We start from the raw sequence: 17,794 nt of genomic DNA, 5'->3' as shown, positions 1-17,794 counted from the left end.
ATGCTTACTAGGAAGACTTAGCAAAACTCTAAATAACAAATCTCTGAGAGACATTACAATCAGAAATGGTGAAATTAGCACTGTTGTTTCAAATCAGAAGAGAGCTTTGGTAGACTAGAGTCTTACAAGAAAAGGGACAGAGGGGGTGGGGGGGCTGGCTAGCAAGGTATGCCCTAATTGCAATTGTTCCTGCACTAGGGTCTTAACAACTTGCAGCCTAGAAATTGCAAGCTCTGATGTGTTGTTAGCAGACTATTTGCCACCATACGTGTCATACAGGGTTAACAAGTGTACTGAAACAAATGACCAATTACAGCAGTTGTGTATCCTGACTTTAACCCATAGGTTGCTATGGCTTGTTTAGCTTCTTTTAACACTTTCCAGTCCAGAGATTGCCATATTCTTTGTTGACCTTCTAATACCACAGGAGATGCATGTAGAGGAAAATCTACAGATTCTCCATCTATTACTGCATTTCTCACAATACCTTTCCACCGGCACAGTGGAAGAGTTCCCTGTCCCTCCCACTTCCCGATCCTTTACACTATCATCCCTTCGGAGTTTGATTGTAGCCTTTGTCTCAGTGATATCATCTGCGGATAGTGCCTGGGATCTGAAAGGCAGGGGGTTGTAGCGCAGATGAAGCCATTGGAGGGGGGCACCCCTGGTGCGGGCCACTGCTGGGGTGGGGGGGGCACCACTGGTTGGGGGGGTGCCTCTGGGGGGGGCTGCCACTGGTGGGGATGGCCGCCGGGGCCACTGCCATGGCTGCTGCCATGGGGGCCACCGCTACAGTCAGTGCTGCTGGTGTCGGTGACATGTCAGTTGGTGCCGCCTCGATCGGGGCTGTCGGTGCCCACAGGGGCCACTGGGGCTCACGGGAGGAGGGTGGTCATAAAAATGCCATAACTGCGAGCCTCCAAGTGCTCCATTTTTCCTAAGAGGGGCTGTGAAGCAAAGTTGATGTTGTTTGATTTCTTAGCATCGGTGTTTTCGTCTTCCGAATCCAAGCTGTTGCTGGCAGTATTAGAGGAAGATGTTGATGAAGGGGATTGAACACGCTGAACCACAGGTTTCGCTGCCATTTTATCGCTTTCTCCCTGCTGGGTGCGAATGGCAGTGGTGGTGGCTGGTGAACATGGTGTGGCGTCTTCTGGCAGGCGTGGTGTCTTCTTGCAGTGAGTGTTCATGCTTTCCGACCTCCATTTTGATTTCATGCGTCTCTTCAGTCCGACCAGGATTCGCTTCTGTCGCTACTGACGCAGCAGCAGGAGATATTTTCATGGAGGAGGAGGAATAGCGGGCAATTGAAATTGTGACGAGGATGCTGATGGAGCAGCAGACAATGTGTAGGGAGAGAGGAGGAGGGTGGAGGGTGCGGAGCTTTCCGAATCTCCCTTTTTCATCTGGGTTAGAACCAACGCCGCAGCAGCTGAATCGAGAGCAGACTGCTCTGCTTTGATCGATTGCAGTGTATGTGACAGTTCGCCACACGGTGCTATAACGAAAAGTTCTGTTTAAGCATTTAAGCACCTCATCCCACAGCTGGGCTCCAATTTTGTCCCATGCTTTGGAAGTGAAAGCTTCAGTTGCCGTGGGGATGATTCTGGGCCCAGGCTAATAGCCCTTTTAAAATCCCAGATTCGTCAGCAATACCTCTCACAGAGAGGATAGTTTGGAGGGCGTTTAGCACGGCCTCTTCTTTTTTGCTGAGTGCTTCCCCTATGCTCCACCCCAGCTGCTTCACCAGGCCCTGATGAAGATTCGCTTCCTTTTCAGAGCGCGCACTGCTTATTTAGTCAGCACCGGGACAGTGATGGTTTGACTGGCTTTCTGTACCACTTGGAACGTACCTCTTACGCTGAGTCGAGCAGTATCACAGTCTGAGGATCCCATCACGAGCTCGGGCTCCACATGTTGGTGATGGAGACTGGAGTCAATGCAGATGACCAATATGATTGAGTACTCTTCCTTTATGGTTCCAGTATTGTAGGATCATAGTGTGAGCAGAGTATAGTACAGCAAAGTAAAGTAAAGAAGGTAAAGGAAGAAGAAGTGCATATTAAGGGAACTTCTACAACTGATATAAATTTAGAGAGCATCGTTGGCATGGCTTCATTGGTTCCCCACGAGTGACCACACATTGTACTGTTATAGATTATTAGTCCAACTACTAATGCCACACGAGGTTGTTGATGCAGGTGTGCGTCCTGTTATTCCCAGATAACTCTCTGTGTTTCTAGCTACCAGTGCCCTGCTTTAGTTACATGCTGCAGGCACAGCACTGTTTGGCTACACTGCTAGCCACTTCTGCACTTGTGCTGAGCATGGCCTACCACCATGTCAGGCTCCAGGCCTACACTGCCAGATTGCTCACACTGCTCGTCGCTGGCATTGCCGTAGTTTAATACCAGCCTAGCATCCCGCACTCAACATGAGCACACTGAGCACCAATCCAGAGAGCTCCTGCATCATCTCACCTGTGCCTGTTCCTGATGTCCCACAGCAAAACTGTTCCTGTCTCCCTACAGCAAAGGACTGTTCCTGATTTTTCCTTTGCCTTTCAAAGACAGATTCCTGCTTCTTCTCCACATCCCTGCCCATTTCAAGCACCAACTACACTGACCAGCACCAGAGAGGGAGATATTGACCTGAGAGAGAGCGAGCCAGGATAGAGAGGGACTTGCATAGAGGATTCTAATACCACATGTCACGAGTGGATGAAGGGGCTGTGACAGAAGAGTGGGAGTGGAAGTGGAGAGTGAAAGTGGAAGCCCAGTCTGTACTGGGAGAGCTCAGAGAGGTTCAGTTTGTGGCTGGAGGGGACCCCAGGCTGAACTGGGATGACATCAGTGGATCACTTTGCAGGGATGGGTCCTGGTCTGTGCTGAGATGGAATCAGGGTTTCAGGAGATGCACTTTGTACTGAGATCACAGTATCACAGTATCACAGTAACTAAGGTTGGAAGAGACCCCAAGGATCATCAAGTCCAACCTGTTCCAACAGACCTCACAACTAGATCATAGCACCAAGCTAGATCATAGCACCAAGCGCCACGTCCAATCTCCCCTTGAACACCTCCAGGGACGGCGACTCCACCACCTCCCTGATGAGACTCAGACTGTGCTGGGAGATGGCAATGGGATCCCATTTGGACCAGGATCAGGCCACAGCTGCACTGGGATCAGGATAAGCACTTTGTGCTGTGTTGGGTACAGCTGGGACTGGGAAGGGGCCCAAGAGGTGCATTTTGTACTGGCAAAAGAAACTGTATGGGAGCTGTCAAAGTGATGCAGTTTGTCCTGGGATAAAAGCACATGTGAGCTGGGAGGGGGTCAGGAGATAAAGTTTGTACTGAGATGTGACCAGGACTGTACAGGGAGGATCTGGGGACCAGACTGTAATGGAATGTGTCCAGGGAATGCAGCTTGTACTGGAAAGGAGTCCAGTCTGTACTGGGAAGGGATAAGGAGAAACAATTTTTATTGGCACAGCCCAAGCTCTGGGGCTCCCTGGCACTGCTGCTGTGCTGGGACTCTGCCCCCCCACCTCTGCACACAGGCACTGCCCTGCAGCTCCACAGAAGCCTTGGAGGAAGCAACTCAGAGAAATAACTCCCTGCAGGATCCTTTATTGTGTTGAACACCCAAGGAGCACAGCTCCACATGTCTGCAGCATCTGGGTCACACCAGACAGGAAAACACTGAACCAGAAATGGTCTGAAGAAGGACATTTGTGTGAGAACAACATTCTCACAAGGGGAAGAAAACCAGTAGCAGCCAGAACTCGAGCAGCCAGGCTGGGCCTGCACTGAGTGACATCAGAACTGCTCTGCAGGAGAAGACAAAGAGTTTATTGCTTCTGGAAGCATCCAGGGATCAGTTTGCTCAGGGCAGCCTTGAGCTCCTGGTTCCTCAGGCTGTAGATAAGAGGGTTCACTGATGGAGGCAACACTGAGTACAGAACTGAAACAACCAAGTTCTGGGAAGGGGAGGAGGTGGAGGAAGGCTTCAGGTAGGCAAAGAAGCCAGTGCTGAAAAACAGGGAGACCACAGCCAGGTGAGGGAGGCAGGTGGCAAAGGCTTTGTGGCGTCCCTGCTGAGAGGGGATCCTCAGCACTGCCCTGAAGATCTGCACATAGGACACCACAATCAACACAAAACAGACAAATGCTAAACAGACACTGGCCACAAGAAGCCAAAGTTCCCTGAGGTAGGATGTGGAGCAGGAGAGCTTGAGGATCTGGGGGATTTCACAGAAGAACTGGTCCAGAGCATTGCCTTGGCAGAGGGGCAGGGAAAATGTATTGGCTGTGTGCAGCAGAGCATAGAGAAAGCCACAGGCCCAGGCAGCTGCTGCCAGGTGGAGGCAAACTCTGCTGCCCAGGAGGGTCTCATAGTGCAGGGGTCTGCAGATGGCAACATAGCGATTGCAGGACATGGTGGTGAGGAGAAAATACTCTGCAGCAATAAGGAATATGAAGTAGAAGACCTGGGCTGCACATCCTGCATAGGAGATGTCCCTGGTGTCCTTCAGGGAATTAGTCATGGATTTTGGCACAGTGGTGGAGATGGCACCCAGGTCAAGGAGGGCGAGGTTGAGGAGGAGGAAGTACATGGGGGTGTGGAGGTGGTGGTCCCAGGCTATGGGATGATGATGAGGCCATTGCCCAGCAGGGCAGCCAGGTAGATGGCCAGGAAGAGCCAGAAGTGCAGGAGCTGCAGCTGCCTTGTGCTTGGGAATGGCAGGAGGAGGAAGTGGGTGATGGAGCTGCTGTTGGTCATCTGCTGCCTCTGGCCATGGAGACCTGTCCAAGGAGGGAAAGGAAGTGACAAGTTAGGGCACGCTTCTCTCAGCCTCATTGTAAGCCCTGTCCCTGAGCTCCAGGAGGAATGGATCAGCTCAGTCCCATCATTACCAACCCATGGCAGAGTTCATCACAGCTGCAAATGCAGCAGGAACCCAGAATTGCCATGAAGATTCCTCTGGTGTCAGAGTAGAAAGTGATCAACAGCCCAATCCCAGGGAACAAGAGTCCTATTTCCCCCCAGCATTAGCTTTGCCAGAGCAGCTCAGTTAGAAGCAAATGAAGCTGTGTTGACAAGCAAGAGCTACACTCTACAATGGAGTGCAATGAACAGGTACAAAACATCCAGGAGTGACAGTATTAGACAGGTATTTACAATTAGCAAATGACATGAAACCCGCTGGTCAGAGAGCAGGGAAGCTGTTCCTCTGCCCCTAAACCCTACCCCCCGACCCAAGAGAGAAAGGAGGAGTGGCGAGAGAAAAAAAAGCAGTGGGTTAGACTTAGCCAAGGCCAGCCAGAGCAGGTGATCTCTCCCCAGTGAAGCAAACCAGCTGAGATCAGAAGAGAAGAGAGAGAATTGTTATGGTACAGCTCCTCTGATTCCAGATATTTATCCAATCAATTTGTTTAGAATAATCTTTCCTTTTCCTTTTTACACCCAAGAGTGATCTATTTATTTTGTTTCTACTTTTCTGCTCAAAATCTCTAACTAAATTTTAAAGGCATTGCCTAAAAGCACCACAGCCATGGAGAAGTGGAGAAACAGGGAGCAGGCCTGCAGTGCTGCAGAGACAGTGAAGGGAAGAGGGAAAGGCAGAGGGGCTGGGGGTGAAGCCTTCCCCTTCCCCAGCTCTGCTCCTGCTGCTCACAGGATGGAACTGAAGGGCTTTGGTCCTTCTTCTGTGTGCACACTCCAGGAGCCTTCAGCTGAGCATCAGCTGCTGAGATGGAGATGCCTGCAGGAGCTACAGCTGCAGTGTCCTGCACCCACAGCCTCATTGTGTCAGTGACTGCAGTGACTTCTCCTCCAGTGAGCTCTCAGCATCCTCCCATTCCTGTCCACCTTGAAGCTCTCTCTGTCTTCCTCATCTCCCTGAGATCCTCTGGCAGTGTCCTCAGCCCTGCTGTGCTGTGCAGAGGAGCTGCTCCTGGCCAGAGCTGTCTCCTGCAGCACTGCCAGCTTGCCAGCAGTTCCTTCCAGCCCAGGAGTCTGGCCCAATAGGGCAGCAGAACACCAGCCTAAGGTCTTTTAATAACTCCTCTGGTTCCTTTAGGCTCCCTGTAAACCTCAGAGACTGAGAAGCTGATGAAACCTCTCCAGAAGTCAAAGTCAGACTCACACTCTGAAGTTTTTCTACTGTTAATGGGTCCCAGTGAAGCATACTGGGAAAGTGTCCCCAGGGTCTGGTTAGAGCAGAAGGAGACAGTGGATGCAAGGGAAGCATCAGTGGAGGCACTGAAGCATCTCTAGGCTGTAGTGAGAGCAGAGAACTGAGGCAGTGCTGACAGGTCAGGACAAGCAGCTAATCAGGAAACGAGAATGTGGCAATGCCAGCAATGAGCAGTGTGAGCAACCTGGCAGTGCAGGCCTAGAGCCTGACACGGTGGTAGGCCATGCTCAGCATAAGTGCAGAGCCAGCTAGCAGTGTACCAAACAGTGCTGTGCCTGCAGCATGTAATTAAAGCAAGGCACTGGTAGCTATAAACACAGCAAGTTATCTTGGGACAACAGGACATGCACCTGCATCAACAAACCTCGCGTGTTGCCTTCCCTTTCCCTTCTTCTTCTATGCTTTACTTTACTGTGCTATACTCACACCATAGGCCTGCACCATAGGCCTGCAATACTGGAACAATAAAGGATCAATACTCAATCATATTGGTCAGCTGTATTGACTCCAATCTCCGTTGTCATCTCTAGCCCAGTGCTGGCCAAAGGGCTTGCCCTGAGGGATGCCACTGGGAGGTGGCTGCCAGGAGGACTCTACACTGGTGACATTTGGGCTTGATCCACCACTCACCCTCCCACCCAACACCTCATCTATTTCCTCAGTCCTGCTGTCATCAGTCTGGCTCTGTAGAGACCATGGGAGACCATGGTAAAGGCCTGGCTAAGGTCCAGGCACACAACATCCTCTTCTTGCCTCTGCTCAGTCAGGTTTGATGATCTCTCTCTTGCCCTGCAAGGGCCTGATCTATCTGATCTATCACCTGTGACCCAGCACGTCGACTGTGCTGAGGGTGACCAGCCTGGCATTTAGCTGAGCATCCTTCTTGGCCTTCCTGAAGATGCCTTTTCCAAGGAGGCAGAACCTCTCTGATGGCTCTGTGCACATTTCCAGGTACAGCCCAGGAAGGGTGATGTGAGCAGACAGCAACATTTGCAATGAGCCTGTGCAGGACACCTGAGAGGAATCTCCCTGGGGCAGGTGTCCACACCTGAGCTGGCCTCATGAGCTGCTTCTGCACCTCAGGATGTTCAGACAGAGACTTTCCCCATCCCTCACACAAGCTCTGCACTGCAGCAGGCAGAGTGCCCCTGTACTCCTGCTGACCCTGCCAGAGGCTGGGAGGCTCCTCACATCTCCAGTGCCTTTGTACCCCAGCCACAGCTGATTGGTTTTTGTGCTCACTCAGGTTCCTCTCACCCCACACACCATGGCCATGCTTGCATCTCATCTGTGCACTGCCAGCAGGCACTGCTGACCTCCTGATCCTGTGACCTGCAACTGGGGGACAAAGAAACTTTATAAGTTGTGGTGAGAGACCAGTGCTGGAAATGGTGGTGGTGAGTGGCTAGAGCAGGATGATTACCCTGGGACAGCTTCCCCAGGCTGTCCAGTGAACAGAGACACAGATCAGAGCCTGCTCTGTTGCTCCTTCAGGCCTCTTGCAGGAGGCCTGTCTGTGTCAGGACACTGCTGTGTGCCCCAGCCCCGTACACTCACACTTGAGCTGTTCCCTGCTCTTTGCATCCCTGGGATGCTTCCTTGGGCCTGCTCTGGAGAGAAACTTTGGCTGAAGCCCTAAGCCTTCAGACTGTGCCCTGAGCAGATTATCTGTCTTTGTGGAACTGCTCTTGGGGTCCAGCTCAGTCAGAGTAGTTCCCATGGCCTTTCCCTGCCTGTGCTCCCAGGACTGGCATGCAGCAGAACAATGACCAAGCTGCCACAGCACTCTGGGCTTGCACTGACCCAGGAGAGGCTGGAAGTGGAAAGGGAACAGCCCTGGAAGTCCAGGTGCTGGTGCTCCCTGGCAGTGCTGCTGTGCTGGAACTCTTTGCCCCTCTGCCTCTGCACACAGGACCTGTCCCTGAAGCTCCAGAAGAGGCTTGAAGGAAGGTACTCAGGAAACAAAACTGTTACTAAGAGTCTCTTTCTTTATTTCCCTTCCCCAAATCTGCACATGACCTGGCCTAAAAGGTCTGGAGATGTTCTGGAGGAAGGATCATAGGAAGTAAAATGTTACAGAAAGGTAATTTATTTTTCCAACCAAAGAAAGAGCAGAGGTCGTGCTGCACAAACTTTTGGTCAGCAAAGCAGAGAATGTGTTAGAAAAGGGATGACAGTTTTATAAAGAGTAAAACACCACCACCACCAAGTGCAGAAGCCAGGCTGGGCCTGCACTGAGTGACATCAGAACTGCTCTGCAGAAGAGTTTATTGCTTCTTAAAGCATCCAGGGATCAGTTGGCTGAGGGCAGCCTTGAGCTCCTGGTTCCTCAGGCTGTAGATGAGAGGGTTCACTGCTGGAGGCACCACTGAGTACAGAACTGACACCACCAGATCCAGGGATGGGGAGGTGATGGAGGAAGGCTTCAGGTAGGCAAAGATGGCAGTGCTGAGAAACAAGGAGACCACAGCCAGGTGAGGGAGGCAGGTGGCAAAGGCTTTGTGGCGTCCCTGCTGAGAGGGGATCCTCAGCACTGCCCTGAAGATCTGCACATAGGACACCACAATGAACACAAAACAGACAAAACCTAAACAGGCACTAGCCACAAGAAGCCAAAGTTCCCTGAGATAGGATGTGGAGCAGGACAGCTTGAGGATCTGGGGCACCTCACAGAAGAACTGCTCCACAACATTGCCCTGGCAGAGGGACAGGGAAAATGTATTGGCTGTGTGCAGCAGAGCATTGAGAGCCCCACAGGCCCAGGCAGCTGCTGCCAGGTGGACAGAAACTCTGCTGTCCAGGAGGGTCTCATAGTGCAGGGGTCTGCAGATGGCAACGTAGCGATCGTAGGACATGGTGGTGAGGAGATAAAACTCTGCTGAAATAAAAAATAATACAAAGAACACCTGAGCAGCACATCCTGCATAGGAGATGTCCCTGGTGTCCTTCAGGGAATTGGCCATGGATTTGGGGACAGTGGTGGAGATGGCACCCAGGTCAAGGAAGGAGAGGTTGAGGAGGAAGAAGTACATGGGGGTGTGGAGGTGGTGGTCCCAGGCTATGGTGCTGATGATGAGGCCATTGCCCAGCAGGGCAGCCAGGTAGATGGCCAGGAAGAGGCAGAAGTGCAGGAGCTGCAGCTGCCTTGTGCCTGGGAATGGCAGGAGGAGGAAGTGGGTGATGGAGCTGCTGTTGGTCATCTGCTGCCTCTGGCCATGGAGACCTGTGCAAAGAGGGAAAGGCAGTGACAAGTTAGGGCACACTTCTCTCAGCCTCATTGTAAGCCCTGTCCCTGAGCTGCATGAGGAATGGATCAGCTCAGTCCCCATCACTACCAACCCATGGCAGAGTTCATCACAGCTGCAAATGCAGCAAGGACCCAGAATTGCCATGCAGATTCCTCTGGTGTCAGAACAGAAAGTGACCAACAGCCCAACCCCAGGGAACAAGAGTCCCATTGTGGTGGGTTCAAATTTCCTCCAGCATTAGTTTTGCCAGAGCAGCTCAGTTAGAAGCAAATGAAGCTGTATTGACAAGTAAGAGCTACACTCTGCAATGGAATGAAATGAACAGGTGCAAAACATCCAGGAGTGACAATGTGAGACAGGTATTTACAATTAGCAAATGACATGAAATCCCTCCTGGCCAGAGACCAGGGAAGCAGTTCCATTACCCCTACGTCCCTGTTCCAAGAGAGAAAGGAGGAGTGGAGAAAGAAAAAAAGCAGTGGGTTAGACTTAGCCAAGGCCAGCCAAAGCAGGTGACCTCTCCTGAGCGAAGCAAATCAGCTGAGATCAGAAGAGAAGAGAGAGAATTGTTACCGTGCAGCTCCTTGATTCCAGATATTTATCCAATGGATTTGTGTAGAATAATCTTTTCTTTTCCTTTTCACACCCAAGAGTGATCTACTTATTTTGTCTCTACTTTTCTGCTCAAAATCTGTAACTAAATTTTAAAGGCATAGCCTAAAACCACCACAGCCATGGAGAGGTGGAGAAACAGGGAGCAGGCCTGCAGTGCTGCAGAGACAGTGAAGGGAAGAGAGAAAGGCAGAGGGGATAGGGGTGAAGCCATCTCCTTCCCCAGCCTCACTGTCAGTGACTGCAGTGACTTCTCCTCCAGTGAGCTCTCAGTCATCCTCCCAGTCCTGGCCACCTTGAAGCTCTCTCTGCCTTCCTCATCTCCCTGAGATCCTCTGGCAGTGTCCTCAGCCCTGCTGTGCAGAGAGCTGCTCCTGGCCAGAGCTGTCTCCTGCAGCACTGCCTGCTTGCTTGCAGCTCCTTCCAGCCCAGAAGCCTGGCCCAATAGGGCAGCAGAGGACCAGCCCAAGGTTTTTCAATAACCCCTCTGGTAGCTTTTGGTGTCCTGTAAACCTCAGGGACTGAGAGGAAGCTGATGAAACCTCTGCAGAAGTCAAAGTCAGATTCAAACTCTGAAGTTTCTTCTACTGTTAATGGGTCCCAGTGAAGCATACTGGGAAAGGGTCCCCAGGGTCTGGTTAGAGCAGAAGGTGACAGTGGATGCAAAGGAAGAATTACTGGAGTCACTGAAGCATCTCCAGGCTCTGGTGAGAGCAGAGAGCTGCAGCCATGCTGACAGGTCAGGACAAGCAGCTCAAGGTGGCTCTGCTGCTGAGGAAACCTGGAGGGGTTTCATTGATCCAAAGGGCCAAGCCCTGACCCCCAGCCCCTGGCAAGGCAGATCCTGTCCCTCACCTGTGGCTCAGGGCTCTGCTGGGGGCAGTGGGGAGTGAGGGTGAGCAGTGATCAGAGTAGGACCTTGTCAGGTATTTTTGCTGTGGTTTGCTTGCAAAGAGAAAACTCCTGCTGAAAAGGAATGAACTGTACCTTTAAAAATATCTTTTATCATGTGCTTTGTGCAATAAACCTTTCTCCAATTAGCTGCAGAAACCTTGGCAACAATTAGATGTTCAGCAGTATTTAATGAGCCCCATGGAGTATTTGGGGCTGATTACATCATCCTGAGGTACTGCCAGGAGACTCTGCCAAGGTACTGCCAAGAAGCCTCTCAACAAGTCTAAGTCAGAAGCAAACTCCAAAGTACCTTGAAGCACTGATTGGCCTCACTGAGGCTTGTTACTGACAAAGGCTCCCCAGGGACTCGTTAGAGCAGCTTGTTAGAGGCCAGGATTGCAGGGAGATAAAGGCAAAGCACAGAGCAGAAAAACTTGCCTTTAGTCTAGGAAGCAGAAAGGCCAAGCCCTGACCACTGCCCTTGGACTAGAAGAACCTCAAAGCCAAGTTTCTCCTCACAGGCCTTGGTGGCAGAGGCAACTGCCAGAGCCGAGGGCACAAAGACCTTGGTCCTGTTGGGCCTCTCAGCCTTGCCAGAGCCCTTGGCCGTCCCTACTGCAGCCTGTCCTACACTGTCCCATGCCTGCTTCTCTTTCCCTTCAGGCTGCTGACACCAATCTTGCTTCCCCAGCCAGCTCTCCCCCTGCCATTTCCATCCCTTCCCTGAGCTGTCTCAGCTCTCCCTGCCATTTCCTGACACCTCTGGATGGCCTCATGCATAGCAGCTCTGCCCTTTGAGGGACATTTCTTTGGCCTCATCTCTACTCTGAATCTTCCTAGCTGCACTTTGTGCAGGTTTTGGTCTCTTCCCAATCCCCAGAAGAGCTCCATTCTCCCTGAAACCACCCTTCAGCCATGTGCATACTGCTATGGCAGTACCCTGAGCAGGCTGAAGCAGCCCAGGTCCCTCAGCCTGTCCACAGAGAAGTCAAACCCCATCCTGGCAGATCTCCTCTGTAGTCTACCCAGTTTCTCCCTTCTCCATCGACTGCAGAGCTCCACACCCAGACACCAAGCATCCAGATGTGGCCATAGCAGTGCTGAGTCTGGGGAAGGACAACTCCTGTGTCTGGGTGGCCACACTCCTCCTGCCACAGCCCAGCTGCAGTTGGCCTTCTTCCCTGTCTGCAGGGTTTGCTCCATCCCAGGGCATTGGGAATGTTTCCTCCCAGACCCTGTGGTGCCTTTCTGACTTGGCATGTGTGGTGGTTTGGACCTGGCTAAGGGCTTAATGCCCACCAAAGTCAATCTATCACTCCCTTTCTTAGATGGACAGGGGAAAGGGGAAAGATAACAAAAGGCAGTGTAAGATAGAAGCAATTTAACACTAAGGATAGGCATAGGCAATAGACCACACAGGGTGAAGCAGAGAGAGAAGTGAATCTCTACTGCCCAGCAGCACAGGGGGGTCGGTCTCAGGCTGCAGGGCTCTGTGCAGAGTGGTTCCTCTTCAGGACAAACTCCATGGACCAAACTCCCTCCCACTTTGGTCTTATAGTTGAGCTGACCACACATGGCATGGAGTACTCCTTTGACCACTTTGGGTCAGCTGGCCTGGCTGTGTCCCCTCCCAAGATCTTTCCCCACTTCAGCATACTCTTGGGGCAGGGAAATGTTGGAAAAGCACAGCCTGAGTGCTCAGCTGAGCAATAGCCAAAACTCTGCTCTCTTACCAACACCCAGCCACAGCCCTGCAAAGCACAGCACTAGCAGGATGCTCAGAAGAGAATTAACTCCAGCTCTGCCCAAACCAAATACAATCTCCACCCCTTATTCCTACTCCAAAACCCCAGTGCCTGACCTCAGGTTTCACCTGATGTCTTCTGCCAGAGACTCCAAGTGCTCCATGCTCCCTGGCTGCACTGTAGAGGATATTTTCACAGTATCACAGTATCACAGTATCACAGTAACTAAGGTTGGAAGAGACCCCAAGGATCATCAAGTCCAACCTGTTCCAACAGACCTCACAACTAGACCATGGCACCAAGTGCTACGTCCAATCTCCCCTTGAACACCTCCAGGGACGGCGACTCCACCACCTCCCTGGGCAGCCCATTCCAATGACGAATGACTCGCTCAGTGAAGAACTTTTTCCTCACCGCGAGTCTAAACCTCCCCTGGCACAGCTTGAGACTGTGTCCCCTTGTTCTGGTGCTGGTTGCCTGGGAGAAGAGACCAACCCCCTCCTGTCTACAACCACCTTTCAGGTAGTTGTAGAGGGCAATGAGGTCACCTCTGATCCTTCTCTTCTCCAGGCTAAACAATCCCAGCTCCCTCAGCCTCTCCTCATAGGGCTTGTACTCAAGGCCTCTCACCAGCCTTGTTGCCCTTCTCTGGACACGTTCAAGTGTCTCGATGTCCTTCCTAAACTGAGGGGCCCAGACCTGGACACAGTACTCAAGGTGTGGCCTAACCAATGCAGAGTACAGGGGCACAATGACCTCCCTGCTCCTGCTGGCCACACTATTCCTAATACAGGCCAGGATGCCATTGGCCCTCTTGGCCACCTGGGCACACTGCTGGCTCATGTTTAGGCGGGTGTCAATCATCACCCCCAGGTCCCTCTGTGTTTGGCAGCTCTCCAGCCACTCTGACCCCAGCCTGTAGCTCTGCATGGGGTTGCCGTGGCCGAAGTGCAGCACCCGGCACTTGGACTTATTAAATGCCATCCCATTGGACTCTGACCATCTGCCCATTTTGCACCAATGGTGCCATTCAGATAGGCCCAAGTGCCACTGCACAGCTCCCTCCTCTTTGATCTGCTCAAAGCCTTGTTGCTCACTGCCCCACTCACAATGATTCTGCTTTCAGGTCACTCGATAGAGAGGGCTCAAAAGCTGACTGCAGCCTGGGACATGCATTCTGCAGAGCCCCACAAGGCCTAGGACAGACTCTGTCTCCTTCTTGTTGGATGGTGGAGACATGATTGCTATCCTGTTGACCATGTCCATAGGTACATGACAGCATCCAGCCTGACATTTTCTTGCCAAGAACTGAATTTCCTGTGCAGGTTCTTTGACCTTGCTTTTCTTCATGGCAAATTCAGCCTTCAGAAGTATCTGAATAATTTTTTTCTCCCTTCTCCAACACTTCACAGAATCACAGAATCACCAAGGTTGGAAGAGACCTCAAGGATCATCAAGTCCAACCCATCTTCTTCTGCCCTGTGGCCCCACACAACGATGTCATGGATGTACTGGAGATGTTCAGGGGCATCAGCCTTCCCAGTGCAGTCTGGATTAGTCCATGACAAATGGTGGAGCTCTGCTTCCACTCCTGGGGCAGTTGCTTCCAGGTGTATTGCACACCCCTCCAGGTGAGAGCAAATTGTGGCCTGCACTCTGCTGCCAATGGAATTGAGAAGGCAGCATTGGCAATGTTGATTGCAGAGAACCTCTTGGCTGCCTTTGACTCCAGCTCATCCTGGAGCTCCAGCATGTCTGGCACAGCAGCACTCAGTGATGGTGTCACCTCATTCAGGCCTCAATAGTCCACTGTTAATCTCCACCCTCTGTCAGGTTTCTGCACTGCCCAGCTGGGACTGTTGAAAGGCAAATGTGTCTTGCTGGTCACCCCCTGGATCTCCAGCTGGTGAATCAGCTCATGAATGGGATCCAGGCAGTCTTGGTTTGTGTGATATTACTCCCAGTGTGCAGTCCTGGTAGCAGCTGGCAGCTGTTGTTCTTCAACCTGCAGCAGTCCCACAAGGAAGGGATTCTCTGCAAGGCCAGGCAGGGCAGAGAGCTCTCTGATCTTCTCTGTATTCACCATGGCCACACCAAAAGCCCATCGAGAGCCCTTTGGGTCCTTGAAGTAGCCTCTCTTGAGGTAATCTGTACCAAGAATGCCAGGGGCCTCTGGGCCAGGCACAATGGGATGTTTTTCCCTCTTAGGCTTATGTCAGCTTCTAGTACAGACAGCTGCTGGCAGCCTCCTGTCACTCCAGAAATCCAGATGGATCCAGTGCCTTTGTGCCCTGATGGCATCAATGTGCACTGTGCCCCTGTGTCTGCCAACACCTTCTGTTCCTGTGGCTTTGATGTGCCAGGCCATTGAATCTACACAGTGCAGCACACTGTCATCCCTTTCCTCCTCCTGGCCAAAGGCAGGGATCCTCTACTCCTTGTCTGCGTCAGAGTATTCACTGTCTGATCCTGGTGGGACCTGGCCAGAGGTCCCCTTCTCAGGATCAGGAGAAGCAACCTGAGTTCTTCTCTGCCTGGAAGATCCTCGATTACCCTTCTGGCTCTCTACAGCAGCTACCTTTGCTGCCTGCTTAGATGATCCCTTCCTAACCACCATCTTCCCTCTCAGTTCATGTACTCGAGTTTCCAGTTCAGAAGTGGTTTCACCATCCCACTTCCTCCTGTCCTCCCCCTGGTCATGAAGGAAGAACCAGAGTGCTCCATGTGGTGTGCATCTGGGCCTCCCCTTCCCACCAGCTGGGCCAGGAGGGGACTGATTTCTTGGGGCACAGCTGGTAGATGAGGCACTGGCTCATGGGAATGAGTTGGTACAGAGGTTATCCTCCAAATTCTGGAGCCAGGCTGACACTGCCTCCACAGACTGTGTGTCCTCATCCAAATAGCACATCAATGCTAGGCTGTTTGAATACGACGCTGGAGCACCTTGGATCACTTTCCTCCACATGGCCATGACATCCTCTCAATCTGTGGAGACACTTTGAGCATCTAAATCACTACAGATAACTTCCAACACTGCTAATTCTCTTAAGTATTAGATTCCTTCATCTGCAGTGTTCCACTTTCCTGGAAAACTCACAAGGTCCTCCTTGCATGGGTCCCTTGCCCTCACACCTCCCAGGAGTCATCTCCAGAGGCTGCATATCTCTGTCTCTTTTCCAATCCCTTTCTCAGTCCCTCTGTTTCTGGCAATAGGTCTCAGTAGTTTGCCTCTTTCCCTTCTACCTCTATATATAACAACAAGAGGAAGGGTTCAGAAGGGTAAGGAACAAGGATGAGTGGGGAAAGTACATATACAAAACCAGTCCTTTGGACTCCTTTGAAGAAGCATGCATGTAGCAGGGAGGATGACCAGGCTTGACCACATGGCAGAGAAGCAGGAAGCCAGCAGCAGTCCTCTCGTTCAGGCAAGGCAGGAGCCAAGAGAGAGAAATGGCTGCAGGGTCTTCATTTTTATAGGCTTGCTGGACAGGGAGGGGGAGTGGAACAGACTAACTCAGTTCCCCAGGGGGAAAATGCCCTCCAGGGACCGCAAGGCTCTCACAAGCCCTCCCCTTGCCCACTTTCAGGATGGGCATAACTCATCACAATCTACCCCTCTGTTCCACATCCACTCTCCTGTCACAACCCCTTCATCCACTCGTGACATGTAGTATTTGAAGCCTCCATGCAAGTCCCTCTCTATCCCGGCTCTCCCTCTCTCTCAGGGCAGTCTCTCCCTCTCTGGTGCTGGTCAGAGTAGGTGGTGCTTGAACTGGGCAGGGATGTTGAGAAGAATCAGGAATCAGTCTGTCTTTGAAAGGGAAAGGAAACTTGGGAACAGTCCATTGCTGTAGGGATGCAGGAACAGTCTTTTGCTGTGGGGCATCAGGAACAGGTGCAGGTGAGATGATGCAGGAGCTCTCTGGGTTGGTGTGCAGTGTGTTCACGTTGAGTCCTGGATGCTAGGCTGGTATTAAACTAGGAGAGAAAAAACTTAGAACAGTTTGTAACTATTACACAGTGAGTATGTTACATTGGTGTGCGCTGCCCCCTCTGAGTCCATCCCCTTTCAGCCAGAGTCATGTTCCACTGTGGGATACACTGAATGTCCCCAGTTCCTAACATAACCCAAGAGGTGTGACCAGGCCTCTCAGCAGAGACCACCTCTCAGCCTGGTTTGCCCCCACCAGCAGCAGGGGAAACCCACACTGACTTCCCCAGCAGGTTCTCCTCAGCAATCACAGGAACTCCATCTCCATCCACTGTTGGCAGCAGGTGGGACTGGGCAGGACCAGCTGGGTTCACAGATCCTCTGCTGGTCACTAACCAAGTGGCTTGAGCGAGCTAGGTGTCTTTCCCAGTTCCTAAAGGTTCCACCCCCCATGGCTTTTAGGGTGGTCTTGAGCAAGCCAGTGTAGCGCTCGACCTTCCCTGCAGCTGGTGCATGGTATGGGATGTGGTAAATCCACTCAATGCCATGTTCCTTTGCCCAGTCCCTTAGGAGATGGTTCTTGAAGTGGCTTCCATTGTCCCATTCAATCCTCCTGGGGGTGCTGTGTCTCCACAGGACATGTCTCTCCAGGCCCAGGATGGTGTTGCGAGCAGTGGCATGAGGTACTGGGTAGGTTTCCAGCCACCCTGGACTTGCCTCCACCATGGTCAGTAGGTGCTGTTTGCCACTGTGAGACCCAGGAAGAGTGATGAAGTCGATCTGCCAGGCCTCTCTGTTCTTACATTTGCACCATCTCCGCCCATACCACAGTGGCTTCATGTGCTTGGCCTGCTTGATGGCAGCACAGATGTCACACTCATGGATAACCTGTGAGATGGCCTCCAGAGAGATGTCCACGGATCTGTCCCCAGCCCACTGCGATGTGGCATCTCTCCCTTGGTGGCCAGAAGTGACCTGGGCCCAGCGAGCTAAGAACAGCTCACCCTTGTGTTCCCAGGCCAAGGCTATTTGGGAGATTTTAGCAGCCAGATCTGCTTGGTGGTTGTGCTTGTGCTCCTCTGTGGCTCTGCTCTTGGGGATGTGTGCATCCATGTGCCGTACCTCGGTTGGCAGCCTGTCCAGGCAGGCAGTGATGTCTTGC

At 52.1% G+C, this 17,794-nt stretch overlaps 2 protein-coding genes across 2 annotated transcripts; both read right to left on the bottom strand.

The window, feature by feature from the left end:
- Window positions 1–875: 875 nt before the first annotated feature.
- On the bottom strand, window positions 876–4,405 carry LOC128899840 (olfactory receptor 14A16-like; the record flags this gene model as incomplete). The annotated part of the gene is made up of 2 exons (XM_054179549.1): window positions 876–1,253; window positions 3,941–4,405. Coding segments are annotated over 2 exons (843 nt in total), but the record flags the coding sequence as incomplete, so codon positions are not given.
- Window positions 4,406–8,505: 4,100 nt separating this feature from the next.
- LOC128899839 (olfactory receptor 14A16-like) lies at window positions 8,506–9,402 on the bottom strand (the record flags this gene model as incomplete). The annotated part of the gene is made up of 1 exon (XM_054179548.1): window positions 8,506–9,402. A coding segment is annotated over exon 1 (897 nt), but the record flags the coding sequence as incomplete, so codon positions are not given.
- Window positions 9,403–17,794: the final 8,392 nt, after the last annotated feature.

The sequence above is a fragment of the Dryobates pubescens genome, unplaced genomic scaffold (genome assembly GCF_014839835.1).
Source record: "Dryobates pubescens isolate bDryPub1 unplaced genomic scaffold, bDryPub1.pri scaffold_79_arrow_ctg1, whole genome shotgun sequence".
NCBI lineage: Eukaryota > Metazoa > Chordata > Aves > Piciformes > Picidae > Dryobates > Dryobates pubescens.
The sequence above is the reverse complement of the archived record's forward strand: the minus strand, read 5'-3'. Positions and strand labels throughout refer to the sequence as shown.